The sequence below is a fragment of the Oryx dammah genome, unplaced genomic scaffold (assembly GCF_014754425.2).
Source record: "Oryx dammah isolate SB20612 unplaced genomic scaffold, SCBI_Odam_1.1 HiC_scaffold_21, whole genome shotgun sequence".
NCBI lineage: Eukaryota > Metazoa > Chordata > Mammalia > Artiodactyla > Bovidae > Oryx > Oryx dammah.
This window is the reverse complement of record NW_024070205.1, coordinates 47,970,720-47,996,909: the sequence shown is the minus strand read 5'-3', so window position 1 is coordinate 47,996,909 and position 26,190 is coordinate 47,970,720. Positions and strand designations below refer to the sequence as shown.

Sequence of the window (26,190 nt, the reverse complement as noted above, 5' to 3'; positions counted from 1 at the left end):
GAATATTCAAAAGGATTATGGCCGAGAATTTTCCAAAGCTGTTGAAAGCATTGCTTTTCAGATGCAGGAAGCCAGAAGACTCTCAAGCAGAGTAAATAAAAAGTCATCTATACCCAGACAAGTTATAGTGAAACAGCAGACTACTAGAGGAATAAATAGATAATATGAACAAACCAATTACTGGTAATAAAATTGATTGAAAAAAAAATCCCCCTAAATAAAAAAGACTAGAACCAAATATTTACTACCATTTAGAGAAACATTAACACCCATTCCTTCTAGCTATTAAAAAAAAAAAAAACCTGTAGAGAAAAAAATGTTTCTGAACTCATTCTATGAGGCCAGCATCACCCTGATATCAAAAATAGACAAAGATATCACAGAAAAAGAAAATTACAGGCCAATATCACTGATGAACATAGAGGCAAAAATTATCAAGAAAATGTTAGAAAATCAAATTCAACAGTACATGAAAAGGATCATATACCATGATCAAGTGGGATTTATCCCCGGGCTGCAAAGATGGTTCGGTATCTGCAAATCACATTAAAAATTTAAGAACAAAAATTATATGATTACCACAATATAAGCAGAAAAACCTTGTGATGAAATTTAACATCCATTCATTATAAAAACTTTCCACGAAGTGGGTAGAGAGAGAACATATCAAACAAAGTACAATAAAGGGTATAAAAGACCCTGATGCTGGGAAAGGTTGAGGGCAGAAGGAGAAAGGGGTGACAGAGGATGAGATAATAGGATAGCATCATCAACTCAATGGACACAAGTTTGAGCAAACTCTGGGAGATGGTGAAGGACAGGGAAGGCTGGCATACTACATTTCATGGGGTCACAAAGAACCGGACATGACTGAGGGGACTGAACAAAAAAATCATATTTAATGGTGAAAAGCTGAAAGCATTTTGTCTAAGATCAGGAAAAACACAAGAATGCCCAGTCAGACTAGAAAGGCTTTGTTAATCATGCGGGGTATTCCACAGTGAGACCTGAAGGGTCACACTTAATAGGATGGCTGAATCACCCCAAGAGCATGGGCTATTGTGCACCTGCCATAAACGCTTACAAATAAGCCTTGAAAATATCAAACTGATATGCAAACTATTTAATTGGCAGCCAGAAAAAAAAAAAGCCCTCAACATCCTTTAAAATACAGACCCTCAGGAGTATAACATTGAAATATACAGCATTCAATCAAAAAATATTGTTTGCCATAAGCAGGAAAATGTGACCCATAACCAGAAGAAAAACCAGTCAATAAAAACAGACAGAATTTAAAAAACAAACCAACCCTAAATGAAAGATATGATAGAATTAGCAAATAAGGACTTTACTATAATTAAATAAATATGTTCAAGGATTTTTAAGGAAAACATGAACAGAATGAGGAGATGTAGAATATCTCCAGAGATTAAAAAATATAATATACTAAATGAACTTATTGGGATTTATACCAGATTAAGCATTGCAGAAGAAAATATCAATCAACATCAACAAATAGTAATAGAACTATTCCTGTAAAAGCACACAGAGAAAAAGACCAGGAAAATGATCAGAGCACCTGACCCAGTGACAATACCAAACCATTAACATATGTATAACTGGAGTTTCAGAAGGAGAGAAGAAAGGATGGGGAGTCAAAGGGAATGACTGCAGGAAAAAGTAGTTGAAGACATAATGGCTAAAATTTTTCAAGATTTTGAAAACTAAAGAAAACCACTGTATCACAAGAAACATTAAAGGAATTCTTCTTGTGAAAGGAAAATGATGCCAGATGAAAAGTTGGGTCTACACGGATAACCCTGGAAATGGTAAATATGTGGATACGTTTTAAAACATTTTTTTGTCATTTAATGTCTCCCTGAGCCGCTCAGATGGTGAAGAATTCCCCTGCAATGCAGGAGACCTGGGTTTGATCCGTGGGTTAGGAAAATCCCCTGGAGAAGAGAATGGCTACCCACTCCAGTATTCTTGCCTGGAAAATTCCATGAACAGAGGAGCCTGATGGGCTATAGTCCATGGGGTTACGAAGACCCCATGTCATTTAACAGTTTATAAAAGATAACCATTTTAAAGCAAAAGCAAAGTACTGCGTGGTTTAAAACAGATACAAATCTAAAAGGTATGAAAACTAACAGAGAGAATGGGAGAGAAGTAATTGAAGTATCCTCTTTTAAGGTTCTAACAATATATGCGAAGTGGTATGTTATTATTTGAATGTAGATAGTTATAATTAATGATGTGAGTTGTAAACCATGAGCAATCACTAGAAGCAAAACAAATTCAAAGACATATGAGCCTAAAACTGCCCTAGAAAAATAATCTTAAAAAAATCCAAAGACAGATTGCTAATAAAGCAGACAAAGTAGATTAATAATAAAATATTCTATATAAATATTCTATCATGCTAAGCGTAATATTCTATCACGCTTTAGTCGTGTCCGACTCTGTGCAACCCCATAGATGGAAGCCCACCAGGCTCCCCCGTCACTGGGATTTTCCAGGCAAGAACACTGGAGTGGGTTGCCATTTCCTTCTCCAATGCAGGAAAGTGAAAAATGAAAGTCACTCAGTCGTGTCCAACTCTTAGCGACCCCGTGGACTGCAGCCTACCAGGCTCCTCTGTTCATGGGGTTATGCAGGCAAGAGTCTATATAAATATATAAATATTCTATATAAACTCTAAAATATTCTATATAAATCCTCAAAAAAAGTCAGGAAAAAGGAATAAGGAAACCAAATAAACAGAAAAAAAAAAAAAAACCAACCACAGGACAAGTGGTTAAAAAATAGTTAAGTGGTAGATATAGACGAAATTATATTAATATTTGCATTCCCTGTGAATGTCTAAAAACTCCAGTCTAAGAAATTGTCACACTGAGATAAAAATGTAAGATTTGATTATATGCTATATGTAAAAAAGAAAAAAAACCCCACTTTAAACGTAATGACACACAGATTGAAAATAAAAGGATGGAAAAGATAAAAAACACTCATCATAAGAAAGTGTGGTTATATTAATACCAAAGTAGACTTCAGAACAAGGATTATAACAGGGATAAAGAAAGAGATTTTTGTCATCTATGTGTACAGCAAGGAGATCAAACCAGTCAATCCTAAAGGAAATCAACCCTGACTATTCACTGGAAGGACTGATGCTAAAGCTGAAACTCCAGTATTCTGGTCATCTGATGCGAACAGACAGCTCATTGGAAAAGTCCCTTATGCTGGGAAAGATGGAGGGTAGAAGAAGAGCGCGTCAGATGAGATGGCTGGACAGCATCACCGACATGAACTTGGAGAAACTCCGGGAGATGGTGAGGGACAGGGAGGCCTGGCGTGCTGCAGTCCGTGGAGTTGCAAAGGGTTGGACATGACTGGCAACTAAACAACAGTACTGTATAATAGTACAAGAGTGACCCCTAATGTAAATGGACTTTAGTTAATAATAATGTATTGATCAGTTTGTCAGTTCACAAATGTGCCGCACTAATATAAGATATTAATAGTAGGGGAAAGTGTGCATGTGAGAGGAAGAGTATATGGGAACTCTTTGTTCTGATCAGTTTTTCAGTAAATTCGAATCTGTTTAAAAAATAAAATCTACCATATTTTTTAAAAAAATGGAAAAAAGTGAACTGTATTTTTTACATATGGTGAAAAATGAGTCAGAAAGTATAATTAGGAAATAAAAGATATCACACTGGCAGGGAAAAATACAAGGAACCTAGGGATATAGCTAACAAAATATTTAATACAAGAAACCCCTTTATGGAGAAAATTATAAAACTTTATCGAGAGACACTAAAGATCAGTATCCATGGAGTGATAGATCATGTTCTTAGGTAAAGATATTGAGTCTTTACAAATTGATAAATAAATTCAATGCATTCCAATAGGATTTGTACATGGGTATGTAACTTGAGAAGTTGATTCCAAATTATACAAGGAAGAGTAAAGGGCCAAGAATAACCAATAACTTCCAGAAGAATATGGGAAAACTTGCTTTACCACATATTGAGGCTTATTATAGAGCGTTAGTAATTAAGACAGTGTATCATTAGTGGAGCTAGTAAATAAACCAATGGAACTAGAGAGCCCAGAAACAGACACCTGATTAATGGAAACCTGATTAATGGAAATGGAACTTGTAGATCTGTGGGTAAAAGATAGCCTATTCAGCATATTGTGTTAGGGCAAATAGTTATCTTTACAGAAAAAAAAAAAAAAAAAAGATAACTCACACACACCCAAATCAGTTCTGGTGGGATTAAAGTCTTAAAAAAGGAAACATTAAAATATTTAGAAGAAAATGTACGAGAATATCTTTCCAATTTAGGTAGAGAGATGGATTTGTTAGGATTAAAAAAATATTTACCACAGAGAATATTATTGTGCAGTCAATAATATACTTTAAAACAAACTTGTTTTACCCTGAAGATAGTGAAAAGACAGATCTCAAACTGGTAGAAAATATTTGTAGCACATAGAATTGTCAAAGACTAGTAATTAGAATATGTAAATATTTTCTACAAATCAGTAAGAAAAAGATAAATAACCTAATAGAAAAATAGGCTGGGGCTTCCACGGTAGCTCAGTGGTAAAGAATCCGCCTGCCAGTGCAGGAGACACAGGTTCAATCCCTGGGCTGGGAAGATCCCCTGTGCTGTGGAGCAGCTGAACCCACGCACCACAACTACTGAGCCTGTTCTCGAGAGCCCAGGAGCCGCAGCTGCTGAGCCCAGCCATCGTGGAGCCTGTGCTCCGCAACAAGAGAGTCACCGCAATGAGCAGGCTGTGTGCTACAACTAGAGAGTGGCCTTTGCTTGCTGCAGCTAGGGCAAAGCTCGAGCAGCAACGAAGACCCAGCACAGCCAAAATAAATATTTTTTAAAAATAGGCTAAAGATAGGACAGAACTGTCACAGGAAAAGAAAAAAAAAAGTCCCAGAGACATAGATTCTTATCTTATTAATAGTCAGGAAAATGCAAATTAAAAGCATAGCTAGATGCCACTTTATGCCTACCAAATTGGCAAACATTGAAGAGTTAGTCAACATGAAATCTTGGCAAGGGTGTGGAGTAAGTGGAATGAATGAAAGTCTTCTGCTTGTGGGAGTACAGAGCGTTATGGCCACCTTGAAAAACAATTTTGGTGCCCAGTGTTGACAAGATGATACAAGGACTTTCAGATGATTTGTTAAATAATATATCTAGCAGGGGTTTCCATTTTTCCCTCATGCTCATAGGAAAAAGGTGCCATGATCCTCTTCCTATCTGTAAGAGAAGTTTTTTTTTCAAGTATCTGTAACTTTTAGGAATACTGGGATCTCACTTACAACATTATAATTGTCAGTGAATTAAGTAAGACAAGCAACCAAATATAGGTTTCTTTGGAGGTTATTTTCACATAGTGGTTATTGTCACAGGATGTGGCAACACTTTCTAGTCGTAGAAGTCTATCTGGACTCTACTGCTTTGAGTTGCAAGACACATTCTGTTGAAGGTTCTTAACCAATCAAGCAGATCCTTTGAATGACTTTTGTGATGTTGAGTGCTGTCTTCCTAGGGATTGTGTGGGAGCTGAGCACAGCTCTTACCTTTGAATAATGAAAAAAATACTTTCCAAGCCCAGGCTCTGAAATTTCATTATATGATATTATAAGACAATAACTAGCCTGTGGAGCTCTGTTTGACTAGTAGATGAAGAGAGGGCCAAAATAAGATTTTATTTAATGAAAGTGCAGTAAGAAGAGTATATTTTTTCCCCTAAAAATTAATAAAGTTGAATGTGCACATTCTCTCTAACTCTGCAGTTCCTCTCCCAGCTAAGTGGAAACCCTCCCCCATGTTCCCTCCACCCTCAAAGTTCCACCCCTAGAGGGACCTTTCTATCTGAGCAGAAGATGTGTCCTAAACAACATTCACAAGAGCATTAGGGCTGTTTCGGTAAACAGCCCAAATGTCCATTAAAAGTAGAATATATATAAAACTGTGTTATAGGTACCCAGCAGTGAAAGTGAACTGTAACTGCACATATAAATATGCACGAATTCAAGAAATATATAAAATTTTTTAAAATCACGGGAGAACATATACAAAGTGATTCCATTTATAAAAAGTCTTGAAATAGGTAATACCAAATAATATACTGTCTAGGGAATGCATAAATGGGTATGAAAAACTGTTAAAAACAGGAATGATTGTTCAGGATAGTGGTCATCCCCTCAGTGGAGGGACAAGGAAGTGACTGTGGAGGGAGACGCAGCTTCCTGCTCATGTTCTGTTCTTTTAAGCTGGGTGGTGGGTACAGGGAGGTGTTCATTTCATTATTCTTCAGGCTGAAATATCTATGTATGTAAACCAAAATATTATTTACGAGTGAATGGGACTTGAAGGCGCATGAACTTTTGTTGTAGAGAGAAATCAGGAAAAGTTGCCCTGCTAGGGATGAGGGAGTGAAGGGAGACTTTATCTTGGATTGTTGGTTTTAGTTGAGAAAGCGTAGAACATGTTTTATGCTGATGGGAATGATCCAGGGGAGAAGAGGAAACTGATGTTTCAAGGAAGACAAGGAATAAAGTTGGGGCAAGGCCTTGAGAGATGAGAGGGTGGGACCTAGTTATACAGGAGGATTGGCTTTTGGAAACAGTAAGGACGTCTTCCCATTGTAACATGGAGAGTGACTCTGGCTTCAAGCCCTGATGAGTATGTAGGTCAAAAAATTGGAAGTTGTGAGATAATAGGAAATAATATGTGTTGGTCCCTGGCCCCGACTCTAAGAACAGAGCTCCTAGAACCCTTGTAAACTCCTGAGTGATAAGAGCACCAGGAGCAGCTTTTGTTCTGTTGAGGCCACTCTGGGTGGGCACCTTATGGCTCCTGGTCTCCAGAAAGACCAAGCCATGACTGCTTGCACGCTTAGTGGCTCAGTTGGGCCTGACTCTTGGTGACCCTTATGGATTGTAGCCCGTCAGGCTCCTCTGTCCATAGGATTTCCCAGGCAAGGATGCTGGAGTGGGTGGCCATTTCCTTCTCCAGGGGATCTTCCTGACCCAGGGATCAAACCCGTCTCCTGTGTGTCCTGCGTCGGCAGGTAGATTCTTTACCGCTGAGCCACCTGGAGCCCCAAACCACGATTAGAAGGTTGGAATCTTTTCCCGTCATCCCTACCCGAGAGGTAAAAGGGGCTGAGAATGGAGTTAATACTTACTCATCCCTAAGTGAAGAAGCCTCCATAAAATCCCAATAGTATGGGGTTTGGAGATCTTCCAGGTGGCCGAACACATCCACATACCAAGAGGGTGATGCGCCCTGGCTCCAGAGGGACAGAAGCTCCCCCGTGCCCTGGATACTCTCAGACCTCACCTTGTATTTCCCTTTATCTGGTTGTTCATTTGTACTTTCTAAATCATATCCTTTAATAAACTGGTAAATGAGTGTTGCTCTGAGTTCTGTGTGTCACTGTAGCAAATCAAACTCAAGGAGGGTGTTGTGGGAACCTCTGATTTGTAGCCAAGTCAGACAGAGATTGTGGGTAACCTGGGGTCCTACTACTAGTGACTGGCATCTGAAGAGGGGGGCGGTTTAGTGGCACTGAGCCCTTAACCTGTGGGATTGATGCCATCTCCAGGCAGACAGAGTCAGAACTGAGTTGTAGACCCATCAGCCTGTGTCGTGGAGAACTGCTTGGTTTGGAGAAAACCCCCACACATTTGGTGACAGAAGTATCACCAGTAGGGTGTTCTGTGTGACAGAAAAGCAGAAACACAGGGGAAGAAGAACCTCCCCCAATACTGAGGTCAGCTGCCCGATTTTTTTTTCTGATTTTTTTTTTTAATGATCTGTAGGATCATAAATTTTATTGCTGTGTTCAAAATTTAAAATAATAAATATTCATAATGTATTTACATAATTTTAAAGGTCATGTTTTTTTGTTTTTTCTCAAACCTTTTAAAGCATATATGTACAACCCGGGTTATAATATTTATAATACATTTTAAAATAATACATGTTGTTTTATCTTACTGGTCACTGGTTTTAATATTTTATTTTATTGTTTTGGTTTTAATATTTTATATTAACTTAATATTTATCAAACAATGGGCAATTAAATAAAACATTTAATATTGGACATTAACTACTTAAGAAGCATGTTCAGCTCAAGCTTTAATGTATTTTAGGTCATTATTCTCCAGTATTTAACAATTTTTCTCTGCTGTTGACCTATTAGTTTTACTCCCTGAAGGAAATATTTTATCACAGTTATTATTTATTGACATAAACAGTGTGGTGGAATTACAAATATTTCTATTTTTTTAAAAAGCAAATTCAAATCCATATTTTAGCTGAAGCCACATATTTTGGGGCCTATTTTTATTAAAAAAATTTTTTTTTTCCTGGAGTAGAGTTGCTTTCCAGTGTTGTGTTAGTTTCTACTGTACAGCAAAGTGGAAATGAATGCATTCCTGAGCTGGAACTGAGAGCAGACCTTGCTTAACCTTGGGCTTCCCTGGTGGCTCAGTTGGTAAAGAATCCACTTGCAATGCAGGAGACCTGGGTTCGATCCCTGGGTTGGGAAGATCCCCTGGAAGAGGGCATGGCAACCCACTCCAGTATGCTTTCCTGGAGAATCCCCACTGACAGAGGAGCCTGGCTGGCTGTAGTCCATGGGGTCGCAGAGTTGGACATGCCTGGGCGATTACACACACACTTGCTTGACCTTAGCTTTTCCCTTGGCCTTGACAAGACAGAAACTATTCACACTTCCCACTGTAGGAACAAAGTATAATCCTCTTTGGCAGGATCTTCCTTTCAGGGAAACTATCAAAGAGACAAGCTTGAGAGGGCTCAGCAGTTCTCTGGGTTCAGAATCCCTAAGGAAGTAGCTGCCTGGCTCTGATCTACTTCTTGCAACGCGTAGCATGGAGCATTCATCTTTATTAGCACAGACTTCTGCACATTGAGATCTGGGTGATGAGAACTTCGGGAGCAGATAATGGGAGAGTAAAGACCATTGTCCCTAATGTATTTGGCATCCTTTCTACAGGTAAGACTTGTTGCTTTACCAGATTGGAGTTGGTAATCTATTAAAAACCTATTTAGACTTGGGGGAAAGTTCCCCTTTGGTTTCTGGCCTTGAGAACAAATGAGTTGTAGATCATTCCTAGTTAGCAGAGAGTGAACGGGCATTGACAGATCATAAACGGCCACCATTATTATTTTTTTTGGCTGCATCACGCAGCATGAGGATCTCAGTTCCGCAACCAGGGACTGATCCTGCACCCTCTGCAGTGGAAGCGTAGTCTTAACCACTGGACCACCAGGGAGCGCTAGCCACCACTTGTGAAGTTTTTGAGTTTGTGGAGGGACTAGGTACAAAATGATGGGGGTAGGGGTAGGTTAGAGGTGCAGAGCAGAATAGGTTTACAAGAAACTAGGAGCACAGTCACCCAGGCTCCTGCTCGCTTGGTGCTTCTAGACGGGCAGTGTGTGTTCAGGGAGCGTGGGAGCCATTTCCCTACAGGCGTCTCCCCTGCACTCCTGGCAGAGACAAGAGGGCATATTCTCCCTCCCCAGCTTTGCCTCCATCCCCTAGATGTTGGGGCTGGCACTGCTGCCTGGGAGCATGTGTGGTTATGCTCTGACTGTTGAAGAGCTGGTCCATGGACCTGAAGTTCATCAGGAATACGTGAGAGTAAAAGTACATGCAAATTCAAGAGGAATATACAATGGAGAAGGGTGCACAATGTCTGCAGAGCAGACGGGATTCTTGGGTTTAACAAATAACGTCCCTATTGGGTGTAAGAGAGACTACAGAATGCACTGTTCCAATGCGGGGAGCAGAGCCAGGTGTTTCTAGACGGGGAGTGTGTGTTCAGGGGGGCACCTATCCTTATCCCCACCGGTCTAGAAGCACCTGTAATCTGTAAATGGAGTATAGCTTTTAAAACTGTATAAACAAACAAACAAAAAATTTAAATAAAAATAGTACACTACCCCGCCCCCCCCAAATATGTAATATTTGCAGTCTTCTGGAGGTCAGAAAGCACTATAAAACATTTCTTATAAAAGTATTTTTTAATAAATTGATGTATTTCAATGTTGTTAACACAATAGCCCAATGCTATATCAAGGTAGCAAAAGTGAAGATTCCTGGTATTTTTTCATATAAACACTATGAATGACAGTACATTTGCATTCAAATTCACAAGAAATAATCTTCAGGTTCATGAAGATTCTCCCACTGCTGTAACACCTTTCAAACAGTGAAGATGTGTATTGACTGGGTAGACAATGAAAGTCTAATGACTGAGCTGCACGCTAAACCACACTGAAAGGAAGGGGCACAATGGCAGTATGGCCAATCTGCTGAACAGAACCCAAGCCTTTTAAACGTAGTCATTGGAAGAAAATACAGCATGTATCAAAATTACAGAGTATCTTAAAGAAATGGAGCCATAAGACGACACAGACGAGAACCCTGAAGCACTGAAAATGTTTCTACCCGTTTTGTGATGGAAAGAAGCCATGGATAGAGTCCCGCAGCTGTCTGTAGGGTTGAATCTCTTCATACACACAATGCTATCAATCGGCGAAAACCAGAATTCCCTGCTCTGTACAAATGCTGGTGAAGGTAACTTGCACTATTGCTGTGGGTCAGAGCAACAGTGGGCTGGATTTCAGGCATCAAGTGGAGGCTCTCTTTACTGCTGCCATCACTGCCTTCTACCACTTCACAGGCCACGCTTTCCAAAACTGATGCCCCCTTCTTAGGGTTGAAAAAAAGGAAAACACGAAACCAAACGGCACTGAGAACAAACAGTAGAAACCAGCAGCTCCTGACCCTTTTTAACACTATTACTGTCCAACCCACCATGAGAAATGTGTTTCACTTGGTTACAGCTACAAAGAGAACATCTGATGCCATCGTATCACGTGTATCTTAATGACCTGGTTTTTTATATAGGATTTTTCTTAACAGAGATCAGGTTGAGAACAAGAGGCTTTTCCTTCAAGGGCAAGGGAAGGTGGCTAAATGCTAAATTCATCCTCAATTTTGAACTGTAGTGAACAAACGGACTTAAATGAGATTTTCTAAAGACACTTATTTTCTCAACCTCAAGTACAATTAGACTGCCAACAATCTCATGTTCAGAATTTTATCTGCTGATTCTACAATAATTGGCCTTTTAGGCCATTATTTATTTTTACTAAGACCCTTTACACTATTTTTAAACCCCAGGTGCTGCATATGAAAACAAATACAACAAAATCACAATAAAATCATTTGTGTGCTGAGGTGCTGGAATCTGGATGAGCAAAGGTAGAAGGTTCCTGGCTACTCACGAAGAAGTGCCTAAACAATGGCCACTCCTACATGGGTGTCAGCAGCACAGACTTAAAATCGTGTATATCTGAATGGATAGGAAGAAAACTGGAATCCACCAAATTATTTTTTAAAAATATCCCAAGCAAACTGCACTAAACATTTATCGCTAACCTGAGTTTTAGGTTAGGATAGGACTCTTCGAGTGCACTGGTTCACTATCAGAGTCTTTGCATTTTATTCTCAATTTCACTTTTAGACCTGAACTGAGACAATGTCTCATAAAGATCATATATTCCTTTCTGGCCCATCTCTTAAAACAAGTGCTCTGCCCCTCCCAAAGAACTGTGAATAACTCATAAAGGCTTTCCTCTCCAGAAGCAGAACAGTCAAAAGCGTGATTAGGTGAAGTGGCTTCATTTTCCTCAGGTCAAACCCAAGGTTTATTTTCCCTATGAACAGGGTGTGCTTTATTTGATAAAACGACTCAAAATCAGCTTATGGAAAAGTTAAAAATGTAGTTTACTGAAAGATATGTATCTTTACAAAGAGTAATAGCAAACAATCCCATCTAGAAGTTTAAATAAATGTAGATGATTTTAAAACTAACAATATATATAAAGCTGAAGTCACTGCCTTGGATAATTTATACACTGCATCCAATATTTTATATAGGACATTCATTCTTAAGGCAGAAAAATTGAATCTGACATGTAATGACTTGGCTCTTACATCCAAGGGTCAAACTGGGAGTAGACGTGAGCAGACAGATTCCTTGCTAATAAGGACATACCTGTGGTGACAACTTCATTCTTAGAGTAGGTTATGTAAGACACATACATTTGGGAGAACAGAAAAAGATGAAGTCTAAGACACATAAATATGTGTTTCCCACATGAGGTCAATGAGACTAGGCTTTCTATTATGAGGGGAAACTACTCCCGTAACAAACTAACAAATTTCAACATAGTCTTTCTGGCAGGGAACATAAAATGCTTAAAATACCCAAGTATTCACTTTTTGGGAAAGTGTTCCTTTAGACTCTATAGTTTTCAAGATGTAGTATAAAAGGTAGCCTGAATAGTTAAAAGCAGTTGAATGTCAACTCACACTGCTACTCAGAAGGCTACCAATTAGGATACTCCTGCCCCACGTACAAAATCCTGTGCAGGGAGGATACTGATATATACTAAAATAAAAATGAAGCCCTCCCCCCTCCCCAACGCATGTGCAAAAACACTTGTTACCAGCAAGAATATCTTTGACGAGAAACATCTTACTTACAGAATCAGAGGCATCGAGGCCAGACTGACATGAGAGTGCACCACCCCGTGGAGGTGGACGGATATTTGGGATGAAAGCAACCGTTCAGCAGGAACCTTGGGAGATGTGCTACTCAGAGTGGAAGGCGCGCTAAGAGCACCTGGGCTCGGGCACCTCTCATGCAGACCAAGGTCCTGAGCCCTTAGGGCTGTGTGTGCTCCTTACCTCTGTGCATCGTGGTGCCCAAAGGGTAACAAGAACAAAGACAAACCTAAAAGACAATTCTTAAGCAGGTCATGGTGACTCTCACTGTGTAAGTACCTTCCTCTGTGCCTATGACGTATGCCGTAGCTCGGGCAAGGGTCAGAAGTGTACAAAGATTACCTGCCTAAGTTCTGAAGACATGTTCTTCTTTCATGGTGGCAGAAGTCCATGCAAGATTTGTAAACAGTGATACAAAATACTGTAAACATAACTTAACAGAGCTTGTATAAAACAGAAGTAAATCCAAATTTACAAGTGGGTAAAAAAAACAGAGGGCAGCTTCATACAAAGTTCTCCCTCCTGCGCCAAGTGATTTATTTTTTTTGTATTGTTTTTGATTATAAATATAATCCTGAGCTGAAAAACTGGGATTTGGGGGAGAGCCATCTTTGCATACAAAATATCCAAAGGACGTTTATTCTTTTACTTTTCTCTAGTGATAGTCAATTGCCACAGACAGTTCTCAATGTGTGACTTTGGAGACGTTTATAGTTTGGTGTGGCGCCCAGGTCTGGAGCCTGCGGGGGTGCTGGCCATGGAGGCCGAGGCTGCAGCGTCCTCTGCTTCCTCCAGTTCGTCCTGGAGCTCCTGGCTGACACTGGACTGCAGGGCTGCGGGCGTGAGCCACTCCTTTGGGAGGCAACTCTGTAGAAAAGGTATACAGGAGCTGAAGTAGGCAAGCCGATTGATCCAGCGAGGAATCTCTTTCCCACAGAGAATCTACAGAGGAGAAGTATAGCGTTAGGTGAGAGATTGAGGTTATCTGGTCCACTGCCAAGGATTGGAGGGTCAGGGAAGAGGCGGCGGATATGTAGAAAAGCCACTGTTCCATATCCTTTGGTGCTATTATTTCCAACCTTTGATGACAAGCCGCTCCCTAACTCAGAAGCCTGGGGTCTCCCTATTGTCAGCTCCATCCCTTCCTTTCTGAAGAACTTTGCTAAGCTGCTTATTTTTTACATCTATAAAATCAAGCTAATTCCATTTGGTTCCTTTCTTTCTTTGCTCTTTGCAACTGCTTGGAGATGCTTGTAGAAGTATTTTGAACACAGAAGAAAAGACGTGTGAAAGAAGATATTATTCAAGTAACAGGAACTCCAGGCAGTTCTCATCCTTATCCTTAGAACTTGTAAGCCTCATCTTTTTCCAAATGCAAATAGTATCAACTAGGTCTTTTATAATACTAACTTTATTACCCTCCTTTCCTTCCACAGTCGAAACTGGGCTTAACTAGGCCATGCTTTATTGTCCCTGTGGTGGTGTTGCCTCCAACCACGTCAAAGATTATAATCATTGTAATAATGATAATTATGATCCAGAAGTGAAGTATCAGCTAGTTTAGCTTCGCTGGTTTCAAAGTATCTTATGTCCAAAAGTTAGCTAAAATGTAAATAAGCTGGCACCTGTAATCAAGCAATGTGACATTTTAGCCCTATGCCTTAATGGCTTCATTTAAACACTATGTCTCTGTCTTAACTACAACGCTAGAGGGTGGTCTCTCTGGGGGGGAAGTAGAAAGTTTTGATCATTTTTGATTACACTGCCTGGAAGCCCTGAGAGGCAGACAGTACTTCAACATACTTGAAGAATGGGCATGAAGTAGATCTGGGGGAAAGCTGAGCAATGACCTGATATTCTTCCATTCCTATCTGTTTATTCTAACAAACACAGGCAAACAAGTATTCCATTATATTTTACACCCAAGACATAATTAGGGGGATTTGTATATTTGAAGCTTACCACAGAAGTGGTGACTAGGAATAGTCAGGTTAATGTAATAAGCAATTGTTGACTATTCAAGTGGTTTTCTTCATTCTCCTTCCTAAATCCTATTTCTCCATGTATGAATGTACTTCATCTTAAAACCCAGAGCTGGCTAGATTAACCTAAAACAGAGTTCTGTAAACTAAAGCCACCTGTTTTTATAAATAAAAATTTTACTGTAACACAGCCATGCCCCTTCATTCTTTATGGCCTATGCGTCCTGGGCTACCATGGCAGAGATAGAATGGAATCCAGGAATAGTAGTCCACAGGCCTAAAATTTACTATATGGCTCTTTCAGAATATGTGTGCAGATCCTTGATCAAGCCAATGTCTTTTATTAACCTTTGAGTCAAGATTCATAAGTCATTGAGCACTGTAACTTGAATTCTTAAAATGAAATAATCTGTAGATAATAGGGTATCTGTGATACTTGTTTTAATTATGTGTACACACCTAGATCATGATGTAAAATATATTTCTTACTGTGGAAAGTGATCAAAAAATATTTGATTCATATAACAAAATTACTTTTGCATTGAAGCATCAATTTGGTAATCTCTCTTTCTAGGAATTTACTGAAAAGAGGTATGAACAGGGTTACTAATTACAGCACTGTTTGTAATAGCCAAAGACTAAAAATAACCCAAACGTCATTAATAGGAAACTGACATTTTGGCACATCCAAACAAGGAGTATCATTCAGCTGTTAGAGAATAAACTTCATGCTACAATGTTAAGTGGAAAAAAAAAAAAAAAAGTAGAAAAAAGTCTGTATAGGATGCTCCCCAAATATAATGGTGGATAAGCACAGAGTAAATTATCCACATTCCCATTCTAAAAGGGAGAACATGGGAGGAAGGAAGGAATTATTAGTCCTAAGCAATTTCAAAATCTGGCTGGGCAACCTCCATTAGGTTTCAAGGCTTGGGACTAATCCTCTGTGGTCCTCAGTTCTGTTGTCTGGGCCCATGAAATGATCCTTTCTCACCAGCCTGTTTCCTGCCTGTAGAATTTGAGAATCCAAGAGTCATCTTTCATTCTGTCCTTTCTCCATCCCTTTTATTCCAAGCTGGCAGTGTTTTTACTAATGTAAAACCTAAAAAATGTTGAGTCTCCTGTGTACATCATGGGATTCACTCTACGAGATATGAGGTTCCTCTATAGATCTCTCCTGGAAGATTCCATTTCTATTCCTGATTTCCCAAGATGGTTGAAAGGATCCAGGAGTGGAATCTTTAATCTCTTCAGCAGCAGTTACCCAGTCACACCCTTGGGCCTTCTCTCTACAATATGCTTTCATAACAGAAAAGCCCCTACTTTTACCATCTTTTTCACCCGGATAGGCCGAACAATTCCAAATCATTAAGTTCTGACTCCTTTGTCGCTTAACTTTTCTTTCCTTATTTTATCTTTCTTTGTTCATTTCTTTTTTTCCTTCTGTGCATAAGCAGAAAGAATACCTTGAACACTTTGCTTGGAAATCTCATCAGCTAAATATTCAAGTTTAATGTTTACAGTTCTGCTTTCCACAAAACTGCTTGACAAAATTCAGCTACGCTTCCTGTCACTATATAACGAAGATTTCCTTTCCTCTAATTTCCAATAACATGTTCCTTATTTCCTTCTGAGCCCTCACCAGCAGCACCTTTAATATGTATATATTCAGTATTTCTGCTAAGTCTGTTCAAGGTAGTCTAGGTTTTTTCTATCAAACTCCTCATTATTGCTCCAGCCTTTACCAATCACCCAATTCTAAAACCACCTAGACATTGGTAAAGGTATTGTTATAGTAGTGGCCCATCTCTAGGTACCAACATCTGTACTGGTTCCCTGTGGCAACTTTAACAAACTATCAGAAACTCAGTGGCTAAAACAATTCAATATTTTCTCTTACAGTTCTAGAGGCGAAGGAAGAAGGGTGGAGGGGAGTGTATATTGAGAAGTTAGAAAGCTATGAACACACTTTGTTTTTTCTTTCTCCCACATTTGACTGTGGAACCATGAAAAGACTTTATAAATACAAAATTAAACAAAAAAGCACCTCCCAACCAAAAAGAGGATCAATGAAACAAGGACCCTGTGTAGTAAACTGGTAGCATAACCACATAAGAAAAAAATTATTTCAACTATAAAACACTGTTACTTTTATTGAGCCATACTCTAAAAATACAACTGCAAAAAAGTTCTACTTTTCAGCAGTCATATTGTTGGTGGCAGTGGTTATACTATTACTCTAAAGTTGTGGCTCAGACGGTAAAGCATCTGTCTACAATGCAGGAGACCCAGGTTCGATCCCTGGGTTGGGAAGATCCCCTGGAGAAGGAAATGGTAAGCCACTCCAGTACTCTTGCCTGGAAAATCCCATGGACAGAGGAGCCTGGTAGGCTACAGTCCATGGGGTCGCAAAGAGTCGAACACAACTGAGTGACTTCACTTTCACTTTCAAGGCTGTTTTAGGTATAGAGGGATTAAAATGAATGGGTAATTATGTCGTTGAGAAATGGGATTTTATACCTGGCATAGCAAAGTACAGATATACTATTGATAGGGTTAAGTACAAATCCTATAGCCTGAATTTAAAGTAGAAACATCACTGCTACTGCTGCTGCTAAGTCACTTCAGTCGTGTCCGACTCTGTGTGACCCCAAAGACGGCAGCCCACCAGGCTCCCCCATCCCTGGGATTCTCCAGGCAAGAACACTGGAGTGGGTTGCCATTTCCTTCTCCAATGCATGAAAGTGAAAGTGAAGTCGCTCAGTCGTGTCCAACCCTCAGCGACCCCACGGACTGCAGCCTACCAGGCTCCTCCGTCCATGGGATTTTCCAGGCAGGAGTACTGGAGTGGGGTGCCACTGCCTTCTCCGAGAAACATCACTATGAATCTGTAAAAAAGTCCTAGCTCTGTCCTTTGGAGGAAAAAAAAAAAAAAAATCTAGAAACTATCACCAACGCACTAGCAAGGAGCAACCCTAATGCCCAGATTAAGATTTCTAAATATTTACTAGAAGGAAACAGTTCTGAGGTAGGAAATATATAGATGAGCCTGGAATATTTCATTATACCAAAAACCAAGAAGGCTGTTAAAGATGACCGAGATCAGGGTGGGATGAACTGGGACTGACATATATACACTACTATGTACCCAACAGATAGCTAACGAGGACCTACTGTATAGCACAGGGCACACTACTCAACGCTCTGTGGTGACCCAACAGGAACAAAACCGAAAGGGGGGATGTATGTATACGTATAGCTGGTTCACTTTATTGTACGGCAGACACTAACATACGTTGTAAAGCAACTAAACTCCAATAAAAATTGTTTTTTAAATTAGCATCATATCAAAAGACTCAGAAGCTGACTTAAAGAGAATCCCACTGATAAAAAATAGCACAAGGACACTAACTGCACTGAACTGAAATATATCAATTATTTTTGAATCTGGGGATGGGGGAGAGGAATCTATAGTTATACTACATTCTGAAAACAATCTGTTACCTTTGGAGAATGCTAGGGAACTGTATCAGGAGTCCCCAAGACCATCTCCAGGTTAGATGATTTGCTGAGGGGACTCACAGGACTTGGCATATAGTTGTATTCACAGCTGTGATTTATTACAGTAAAAGGAATACAAAATTAGCAAGAAAAAAGGCACAGGGCGAAGTCCAGAGGAAGTCAGGCACAAGCTTTCAAAGGTCTTCTTCATAGTGGAGTCACATAGGGTAAGAAGCTGTGACAACACGTGCGGAATGTTTACACTAGGGGAACACGAGAGACCTAGTATTTAAGGTTTTTATGTAGGCTTGGTCATATAGGCACCCTTTCCTAGCATGGACTTAGACTCCCAGAACCAAAGCAGGGCTTTAGCATAAGTCGCACTGTCACACAGACAGTTCAGGTACATGAGCCCTTAACCGCGGGAGTCTGGGGCAGGTGGGACCCTCCTGAAAACCAAGTTCTTAGAGGCGGCCAAGGATGACTCTGTCTGCAGGTGTTTTTAAGGACCGCAGTCTCCGGGCTGCTTTGTTAACTTTTTTCGCGCAGTTCACCCCTCAGCCAAGCTGTCACAGTAGAAATGATCAGAGGACCCCCTGTGGCACCGAGACCAACCTGAAGTACTGAGCTCAGTTGCACTCTTGAGAGGTGCCAGACTTAGCCAGCTGAAACAAACTCCATTAAACCATCAAAGTTTAAGTTTCAGTATGAGCTTTCTTCATCTGGGCTAAGGTATCAATTTAGGCACAGCACAATGCTGGCCAGAAAGCTGAAGTTTACCTGAGAGATTTTTCAGGGCTGAAGGAATGTCATGATAGTCAGGGTGCGCACAGAAGAAGGAAAATACCAGAGGGTGCCACCAGAAGCTAAGCTTACGGTGTCAGGGCACTCTCAGCAGGGCAAACATGAGTCAGGCAGCACAGGGTTAACAAGGCCCCAGGGTGCCTTCTCACTGTGCTGAGCACTGTGGTCCTGCTACAGACAGAATATCTGTATCCCCTCAAAAGTCCTGCGGAAACTGTAACCCTCACTGTGCTGGTATTTGGGGGTGGGGCCTCTGGGAGGTAATTAGGTCAGGAGCTGTGTAAGCAGCCTTATAGAAGAGATGTGGGAGCTTCTGCACTGCTTCCACCAGGTGAGGACACAGCGAGAAGACAGCCTGTGGACCAGGAAGCAGGCCTCTTGCCAGGCCCTGAGGTCAGGCAGCTCCTTGACCTGGGACTTCCAAGCCTCCAGAACTGGGAGAAATAAATATTATTTACAAGGCACCAGTCGGAGAAGGCGATGGCACCCCACTCCAGTACTCTTGCCTGGAAAATCCTATGGATGGAGGAGCCTGGTAGGCTGCAGTCCATGGGGTCGCTAAAAGTCAGAGAGGACTGAGCGTCTTCACTTTCACTTTTCACTTTCATGCATTGGAGAAGGAAATGGCAACCCACCCCAGTGTTCTTGCCTGGAGAATCCCAGGGACGGGGGAGCCTGGTGGGCTGCCGTCTATGGGGTCGCACAGAGTCGGACACGACTGAAGCGACTCAGCAGCAGCAGCAGTCAACAATATTTTGTTGCAGCAGCCCAAATGGACAGGGCCCTCTGCTCCAGGGTTTCTAATTAGTCTGAAAAATGAGCTGCATCTTGGTTCAGAGGGACTGCCTGAAGGCACTCAGTTCCAAACAGTTCTGCCTGTACATGACGCGAGGTGATCAGCCTTGAGTGTGGAGACATCTGCTCATGCTCGGCGTGGGGAGTGCAGAAGAGAGGGCCCCCTTCCGCTGTTCCTGAGCCAGGGCCGTCACTGTGATTACAAGCTCAGTGGCCTGTGTGAATTCAAAGTGCCTGCAGCAGCTGAGGCAGGCAGAATGAAAAGTTCTTCCGCAGGGAGAGGGAAAAGATTACTAATGCCTTCACCCATCCTGGTCTCCTCAGGGGCCAGGGTTTTCTTTTGTTGTCGTTATTGTTACAAAATCAGTAGGTCACATTCAGCAATCATGACTTCGTATTAAAAAAAGAATCCCCTACTCTCCCCCAGACCTTTTGTCTGGATCTGGAAGGGAAGTATATACAAGGAACTGAAAAGTTTTCAGAGGAAACATTTTTATATAATTTAACCAGCTAGATGCATTATGTTAGAAATCAGTCAGGATTAAATCCTGAATTTCCAGAAAATTTCAAAATGGGTTTATATAGCCAACACCTCCTTTCTTCCTGGTCATTTATCTAGTGAATGGTCTAGAAAAGATCCCTCTGATTCTGGGGATGGCTGCATGTGGTAATCAAGCTACCTTATTCAGGTGGGTGCTCCAGGAGACGGGTGGGAGAACAGCAGAGCTAGGTGAGCACTCCGCTGCTGCAAGCTGCAATGCCTTCTGATACTCAATTCTGATACTCATGAAGGGGCCTGCACTGAAACATTCCCGAGATGGGGTTGAGAGTAAGTTCTGTTAGGAGTGGTCACAGGGCGGAGGGGTCACAGGCCTGGTGATGTGCTCTCCCCTAACTGGCAGCTTTTGGCAACAATCACCAAGTCAGGAATGCAATCCGTCTCTGTCTGAGAAATACAGAGCTGCTCAGCAGCTCAATTTCAGATGGTCCCCATGGAGGAAAAGCCCCTTTCTGTGGACCCCTGCAACACGGTTCAGTCAACATCTATGGCGTGTATCTTACAAAAATGCCACTGGTCCTCAGAAAACAACTGGCGAGGCACATCAACAATGTGCTGTAGTCCTGTTTGGAAGCTATGCTGGGGAAGCCAGGAGGGCAGTGAAAAGGCCCAGCTAGCTAAGCAGCTCTGCAGAGAAGGTCACTGAAACTGCAGCTCATTTTCTCCTTTACATATTTCACAATTCCTGTGGTACTCGATGTGGCCACTGTGACCATCTGCTAAGTGTCAGAAAGCTAGGAAGTGGTTTCAAGTGCGATTTAATTCTCCAGACCTTATTTTATAATCTTTTAACTTTCTTCCCTCTATTTTCTTTTTTAAAGTCCTTTAATTTGGATCTACTTTTGGTTTTCTGCTTGGCACCCAAGAACTGGGAAGGCAAATAAGTGCCTGTGTGATTACTGGCAGAGTAAAATTTCTAGATAAGAGAAATGAATCACTTATTAATAAGTAAGAGCCAGAAAAAAGTTGAAGTTAGCAACTAAAAGTTAGGAAAAGAGAAATCTTATTGGCTAAGAAGTGGAAGTCACTTAGGCATTAATTTTTTATGATTTTTTCCCCCAACCCCCTTGGCATTAATTTAAGTGAAAATATAAGGCTATAATAAAATAAATTAGAATAAGAAGCGAATCATTATTGTACTCACTCTACACACTTGCTAGGTCATGACTAGAATTACAATTTAAAACTGTGCTGACTCTAAATGAACTTATGGTTGAGAGTCGGAGGTGGGGAGGATAGTAAAGGAGTTTGGGATAGACATGTACACACTGCTGTATTTAAAATGGATAATCAACAAGGTCCTCCTATACAGCACAGGGAACTCTGCTCAGTGTTATGTGGCAACCTGGATGGGAGGGAGAGTTTGAAGGAGAACGGATACCTGTACATGGATGGCTGAATCCCTTCACTGTTCACCTGAAACTATCACAACACTGTTAATCGGCTATTCTCCAATACAAAATAAAAATATAATTAAAAAGAATTGAATGCATAAAGTAAAAAAAACCCCAAACTATGCTGACTCTAAAGTTACCAACTTTGGAAAGGTCACTTATATATAAGAAATAGTTACAGAAAAGAAATAAAATACCATATATTACATAATGTAAATAGAAAAAAATAACTTGCTAAATATAGTGGGGCAGTAAGTAGATGAGTAAATGTTATTTATTTGAAGAACTTTTAGAATAAAATTTACCTCTGATAAAGCCGAAGAAAAGTGATTACAATTTTTATGCATCAAATGATAGGCATTGCCTTTGTATTCTTTTCCCAATTCTTCCACAATTTTTTCTATATCATCTTCTAGGAAGTCAGTGCTCCCTAAAACAACAGCTTCTCTTAAAGGAAAAAAAGAAAAAAGAAAAAAAGAATATAGCTGTGTGAGTTATATTATAGGCATGCTTAAAGACTTATTTCCAGAAATGTTTATTTCCAGGAATATTATGATGGATGTTTAACAAAGCAGGGTTAATGTAATAAGACTAAAAAGTAAATGAGGTATTTTAATAAGCTGATTATTTTAGTTTCTACTTTTTAAAAGCAATGAACTCTTAAGTACACCACTTGTAAATAATACAAATGCAAAATAAGTCATTTCCCTTATTAAACAGTATTATATTGAAAATATAATATCACACTTATTTTTATTACTATTGCATTAGAATTTATATTACTAGAGGACTAGATCCATGCCGCAAATATTCTTGCTTAATTACAGCTGCCATCAAATGGCTGGTCATAGTCTCACTTAAAAATAATCTTTTAAGTTATCTGCCACTGGGCTGCAGTGAGATCAACTGTCAAATGACTAATTTTTTAAAAAGGCATAAAAACAAACCCATTCTAAACAAATACCAAACCAAAAAACAAACCAACCCCCCCCACCGCCCCCTTCTTAACTACTACCCTGGGAATGCAATAGACATTATTCAACAGAGAGTACAATTATAGTCAGATTCGAGTTAGAATCCAAGAAAACTGACAACACTCAGAAAATCTTTTTATCTAGGAATTTTGACAAAAGGGAGACCTAACAGATGGATTCAGGCTGGCATTATAGCACTTACATGTGTAAATATTTCAAATTGGTTATAGGCAAAGAGAACCATTAACTTAGTAGTGATAAAAGGGTATAGCCCTATACTGAATTTCAGTGTTATGACCTCATTTCATTATTTTTCACTTGGAAACTATTATAGGCCTAGAAGTTTCTTTAAAGCTCCTTGAAACTAAGATTCTAAATATCACTTTAAATATAAAACTTAATTAAGGAATGACAATTTGATTATCAGCATTAGCAGTAGGTTTTCGGTGCTTTTTATTACTCCCAAGGCTCCAGAGTACACTCATATCTATACATTTTAGACATTTTAGGTCTATCAGTGCATATAATAACAATACTTTCTCAGCTAATTTATTCAGATTATTTTAGTTAGTTCAAGTTTATAAATAGTGTCTCTTTCACTGGGAAAATGAAGAGATTTTAAAGAGTGTTAGGTAGGTCACAATCTTCCTCCATCTCCCTCCAAATAGGAGACTGAGGGAAGCAATCATTAGATAGGAAAGTCTGTTAAAGCAAAATCTTACATTAAGGTAAAAACATTTGTAAAGCAGACAAAATAACTTTCGTGGGTCCTCAATAAGAGCAACAGACTAGCTTCTTTCAGGCACTTTATCTGGCTGATTACTATCTTTACACAATAACTTAGATTTGATTTTAAAGCATTAGCAACTAAAACAACATTGAAGAAACGTTTTAACTCCTATATTTTTTAATCTACAGAATGAATTCTGTATGACTGAATACAAGTTTTGGCACCTAAGACAGTGTAATAAAAATTATCCTCCCTACTTACTTAAATTTAAATGTTTCTCCTAGTTCAGAAGCATTTCCTGGGGAAATTTCAAATATTCCAGAAAAGGGATAAGGATGGCCACCATAAGCAAATTCTGAAAAGAGAAAACTCATGATTCTTAGTATTTATCACATAAAATTTAACCAGTATGCTGAATTAGATTTAATAAATAATGAAGATAATAATGATACCATCTAAATATTTTTCAATTTAGTAATGCTTTCACAAACATCTCATTTAGCTATTACTTGTATAGAACAGTTGACGCAAGACTTGAAACTCTAATAAAAGATGCTCAAAGGTAATTCTGACTTCTATGTTTACTTTATAATGGCTAGAGGAGAGTGCCTAACACTCAAAAGAGAAAAAAGTTCCTGTGTTTCCCTACCATGCCAAAGTATGTAGGTGGTCAGTTCAGTGTTGTGCCATTTAAAAATTAAAGTGGTCAAATTTCAAACTTGTATTTTACTGGAGAAACTGTCTAATAACAAGGAGTTTTCAAGGTTCTTGGGATTAAGACTCTTGGTTTATCTTTGATTAAGAATGAAACATTAGGAAACCAGAAAAATGGAATTCAATCCCCCTCATTCAAGAAAAAAAATCAGCTGAAAAATTAACATACACAGCCACTGACACACAGACACACACTCCACAGCACATCTGTAAGTGAGGAGACAGCAACTTGTATTATAGTGAATGTACATCCAGACTGATCAGATACAAACTCTCATCAGAATAAAAATGAACAATGGTTTCAAATCAGGAAGGAAATAAAATTTCTGGTGACAATTATGGTATGAGATACTTTGGTATTTAAGTAGAAATTCATAGTAGACTTAAAGAATTCTAAACAAATGCTTAAATTAATATTGTCACTTAAATTTATTAAATATAATCTTAAAGGTTTTAGAACAAGGCATGGGAAAGAACAAGGCAATTCTAAGTTTACTTTTGATTCAGATCTTTCATAAGAAACAACAATAATGTAGAATAAGAAAGCATTTAATTCTGAAACATACGACTTTTTAATAACAGAACTTTATAAAACATTGTAGATAAGGTTAGATATGGAAAAATCATACTTTGATTTTTAACATTCTCAATTATAGTAAAATTGTAGACCCACTTATTCGTCTATTCAAGAAGCAATAATTCACTTTTAGGAATGCAGCTGGTTCAGGTTTTGCTCTTTTGAATCATGTTTCTAATTATTCGTAAGTCATTTTATGAATGGGAACAATGATTAGGCAGATAAAAGGATAATGGACTAGTATATGAGAATACTTGGGTTCAAGTCTTAGTTTTGTTAATTAGCAGTATGACTTTCTGCAGGTTTGAGCTCTAGTTTCTTCATCTGAAAAATGGATGCCCCATGCTACAATCTACCTCAGAGTAGCGTGGTCATGTGGTTCCAAAATCTGTGGCACTTTAAAAACTGTAACATAACACTCAAATTCAGTTAAAAACAAACATTCATGCAACTTTGGCAAAAGCCACATCAAACAGGGAGCAAGCCCACAGGCTACAATTGCACCTGTATCAATACACCAACCACTGGAACCTTCAACACAAACCCCTCTGCTTTCTGGTAGATGGCAATCTTTCAAGTAAAATGGAGCTTATATGGCAGATTTTTATAGCCAATATTTAATATGGTACGCTGAACCTAGAAGAAGCTAATTTAGCATATAAAAAGGGGACAGTAAAACAACACACTGACACCTGTAATCAATGAGCCTTTTCCTTGTATTAGCTAAGCTGGTACCATGGGGTCGCAAAGAGCCAGACATGACTTAGCGACCAAACAACGACAAATGTAGTCTTCAGGGGTAACTGGGAGGAAACTGCAGTGGCATAATCTAAGAGGTCACAAAGACTGCCTAGCTGAAGCCAATAAGAGCATTTCGCTACAGGGTGAGCTTATGATTCAAACTAGTATATTATTACAGCCTTGGTGAAATCAGCAACGTGATCTGTCTTATGAACAACATTCTACTTAAAACATGGTCAGGAGATTATCTTGTACCGAGAGAGAATTAGAACAAAGGAAAAAGCTGTTGAAACAGAGCTGCTTGGTTTGAGTGGTTCCAGCTACGTTTATCGTAATGAATGGTAATAAAGAATAAAAAGGGCTCAATTAATGACAAAGGCCATCACTCTTAAGCAAAAAACAACACGTATTCAAAGGCAGGATTTGCTTAATAATATTTTTAAACTTTATAACTATACATTTGTAGGTCTACAAAAACAAGTTACAGAAATTCCCTCAGGAAATTGGTATTTCAAAATTGACGTTCCAGCACCAATCTTTTTCCAACCAAAATGATTATTTATATCATACTATCTTTTTAAAGTGCAAGGTTTCTTAGGAAGGTCAATATAGATTAAGGCAAAACTGTGATGGTGTAACAATCTCAAAAGGAAAATATTTTTTAAGACACAGGATTTAGAATAAAAGATAACCAAATCAATGTACACGTGTGTACTTTGAGTACGAAAATTTCTCCTCAAATACATTCAATTTTGGGCATTTTTCCAA

General features: G+C 39.4%; 1 protein-coding gene across 2 annotated transcripts in view; it reads right to left on the bottom strand.

Moving 5' to 3' along the window:
* Nucleotides 1–10,078: 10,078 nt before the first annotated feature.
* The window catches only part of DESI2 (desumoylating isopeptidase 2), a 44,839-nt gene continuing 28,727 nt past the window's right edge, over nt 10,079–26,190 (bottom strand). Inside the window, exons 3-5 of one of the 2 annotated variants that reach the window (XM_040263605.1) lie at nt 23,652–23,745; nt 21,992–22,133; nt 10,079–13,593 (exon numbers count right to left, since the gene is read on the bottom strand). In XM_040263605.1, the coding sequence (XP_040119539.1) occupies nt 13,360–13,593; nt 21,992–22,133; nt 23,652–23,745 (470 nt within the window). In that variant the 3' untranslated portion in view covers nt 10,079–13,359. The remainder of the gene's footprint in view (nt 13,594–21,991; nt 22,134–23,651; nt 23,746–26,190) is intronic. The other variant, XM_040263606.1, reaches the window with a different exon arrangement.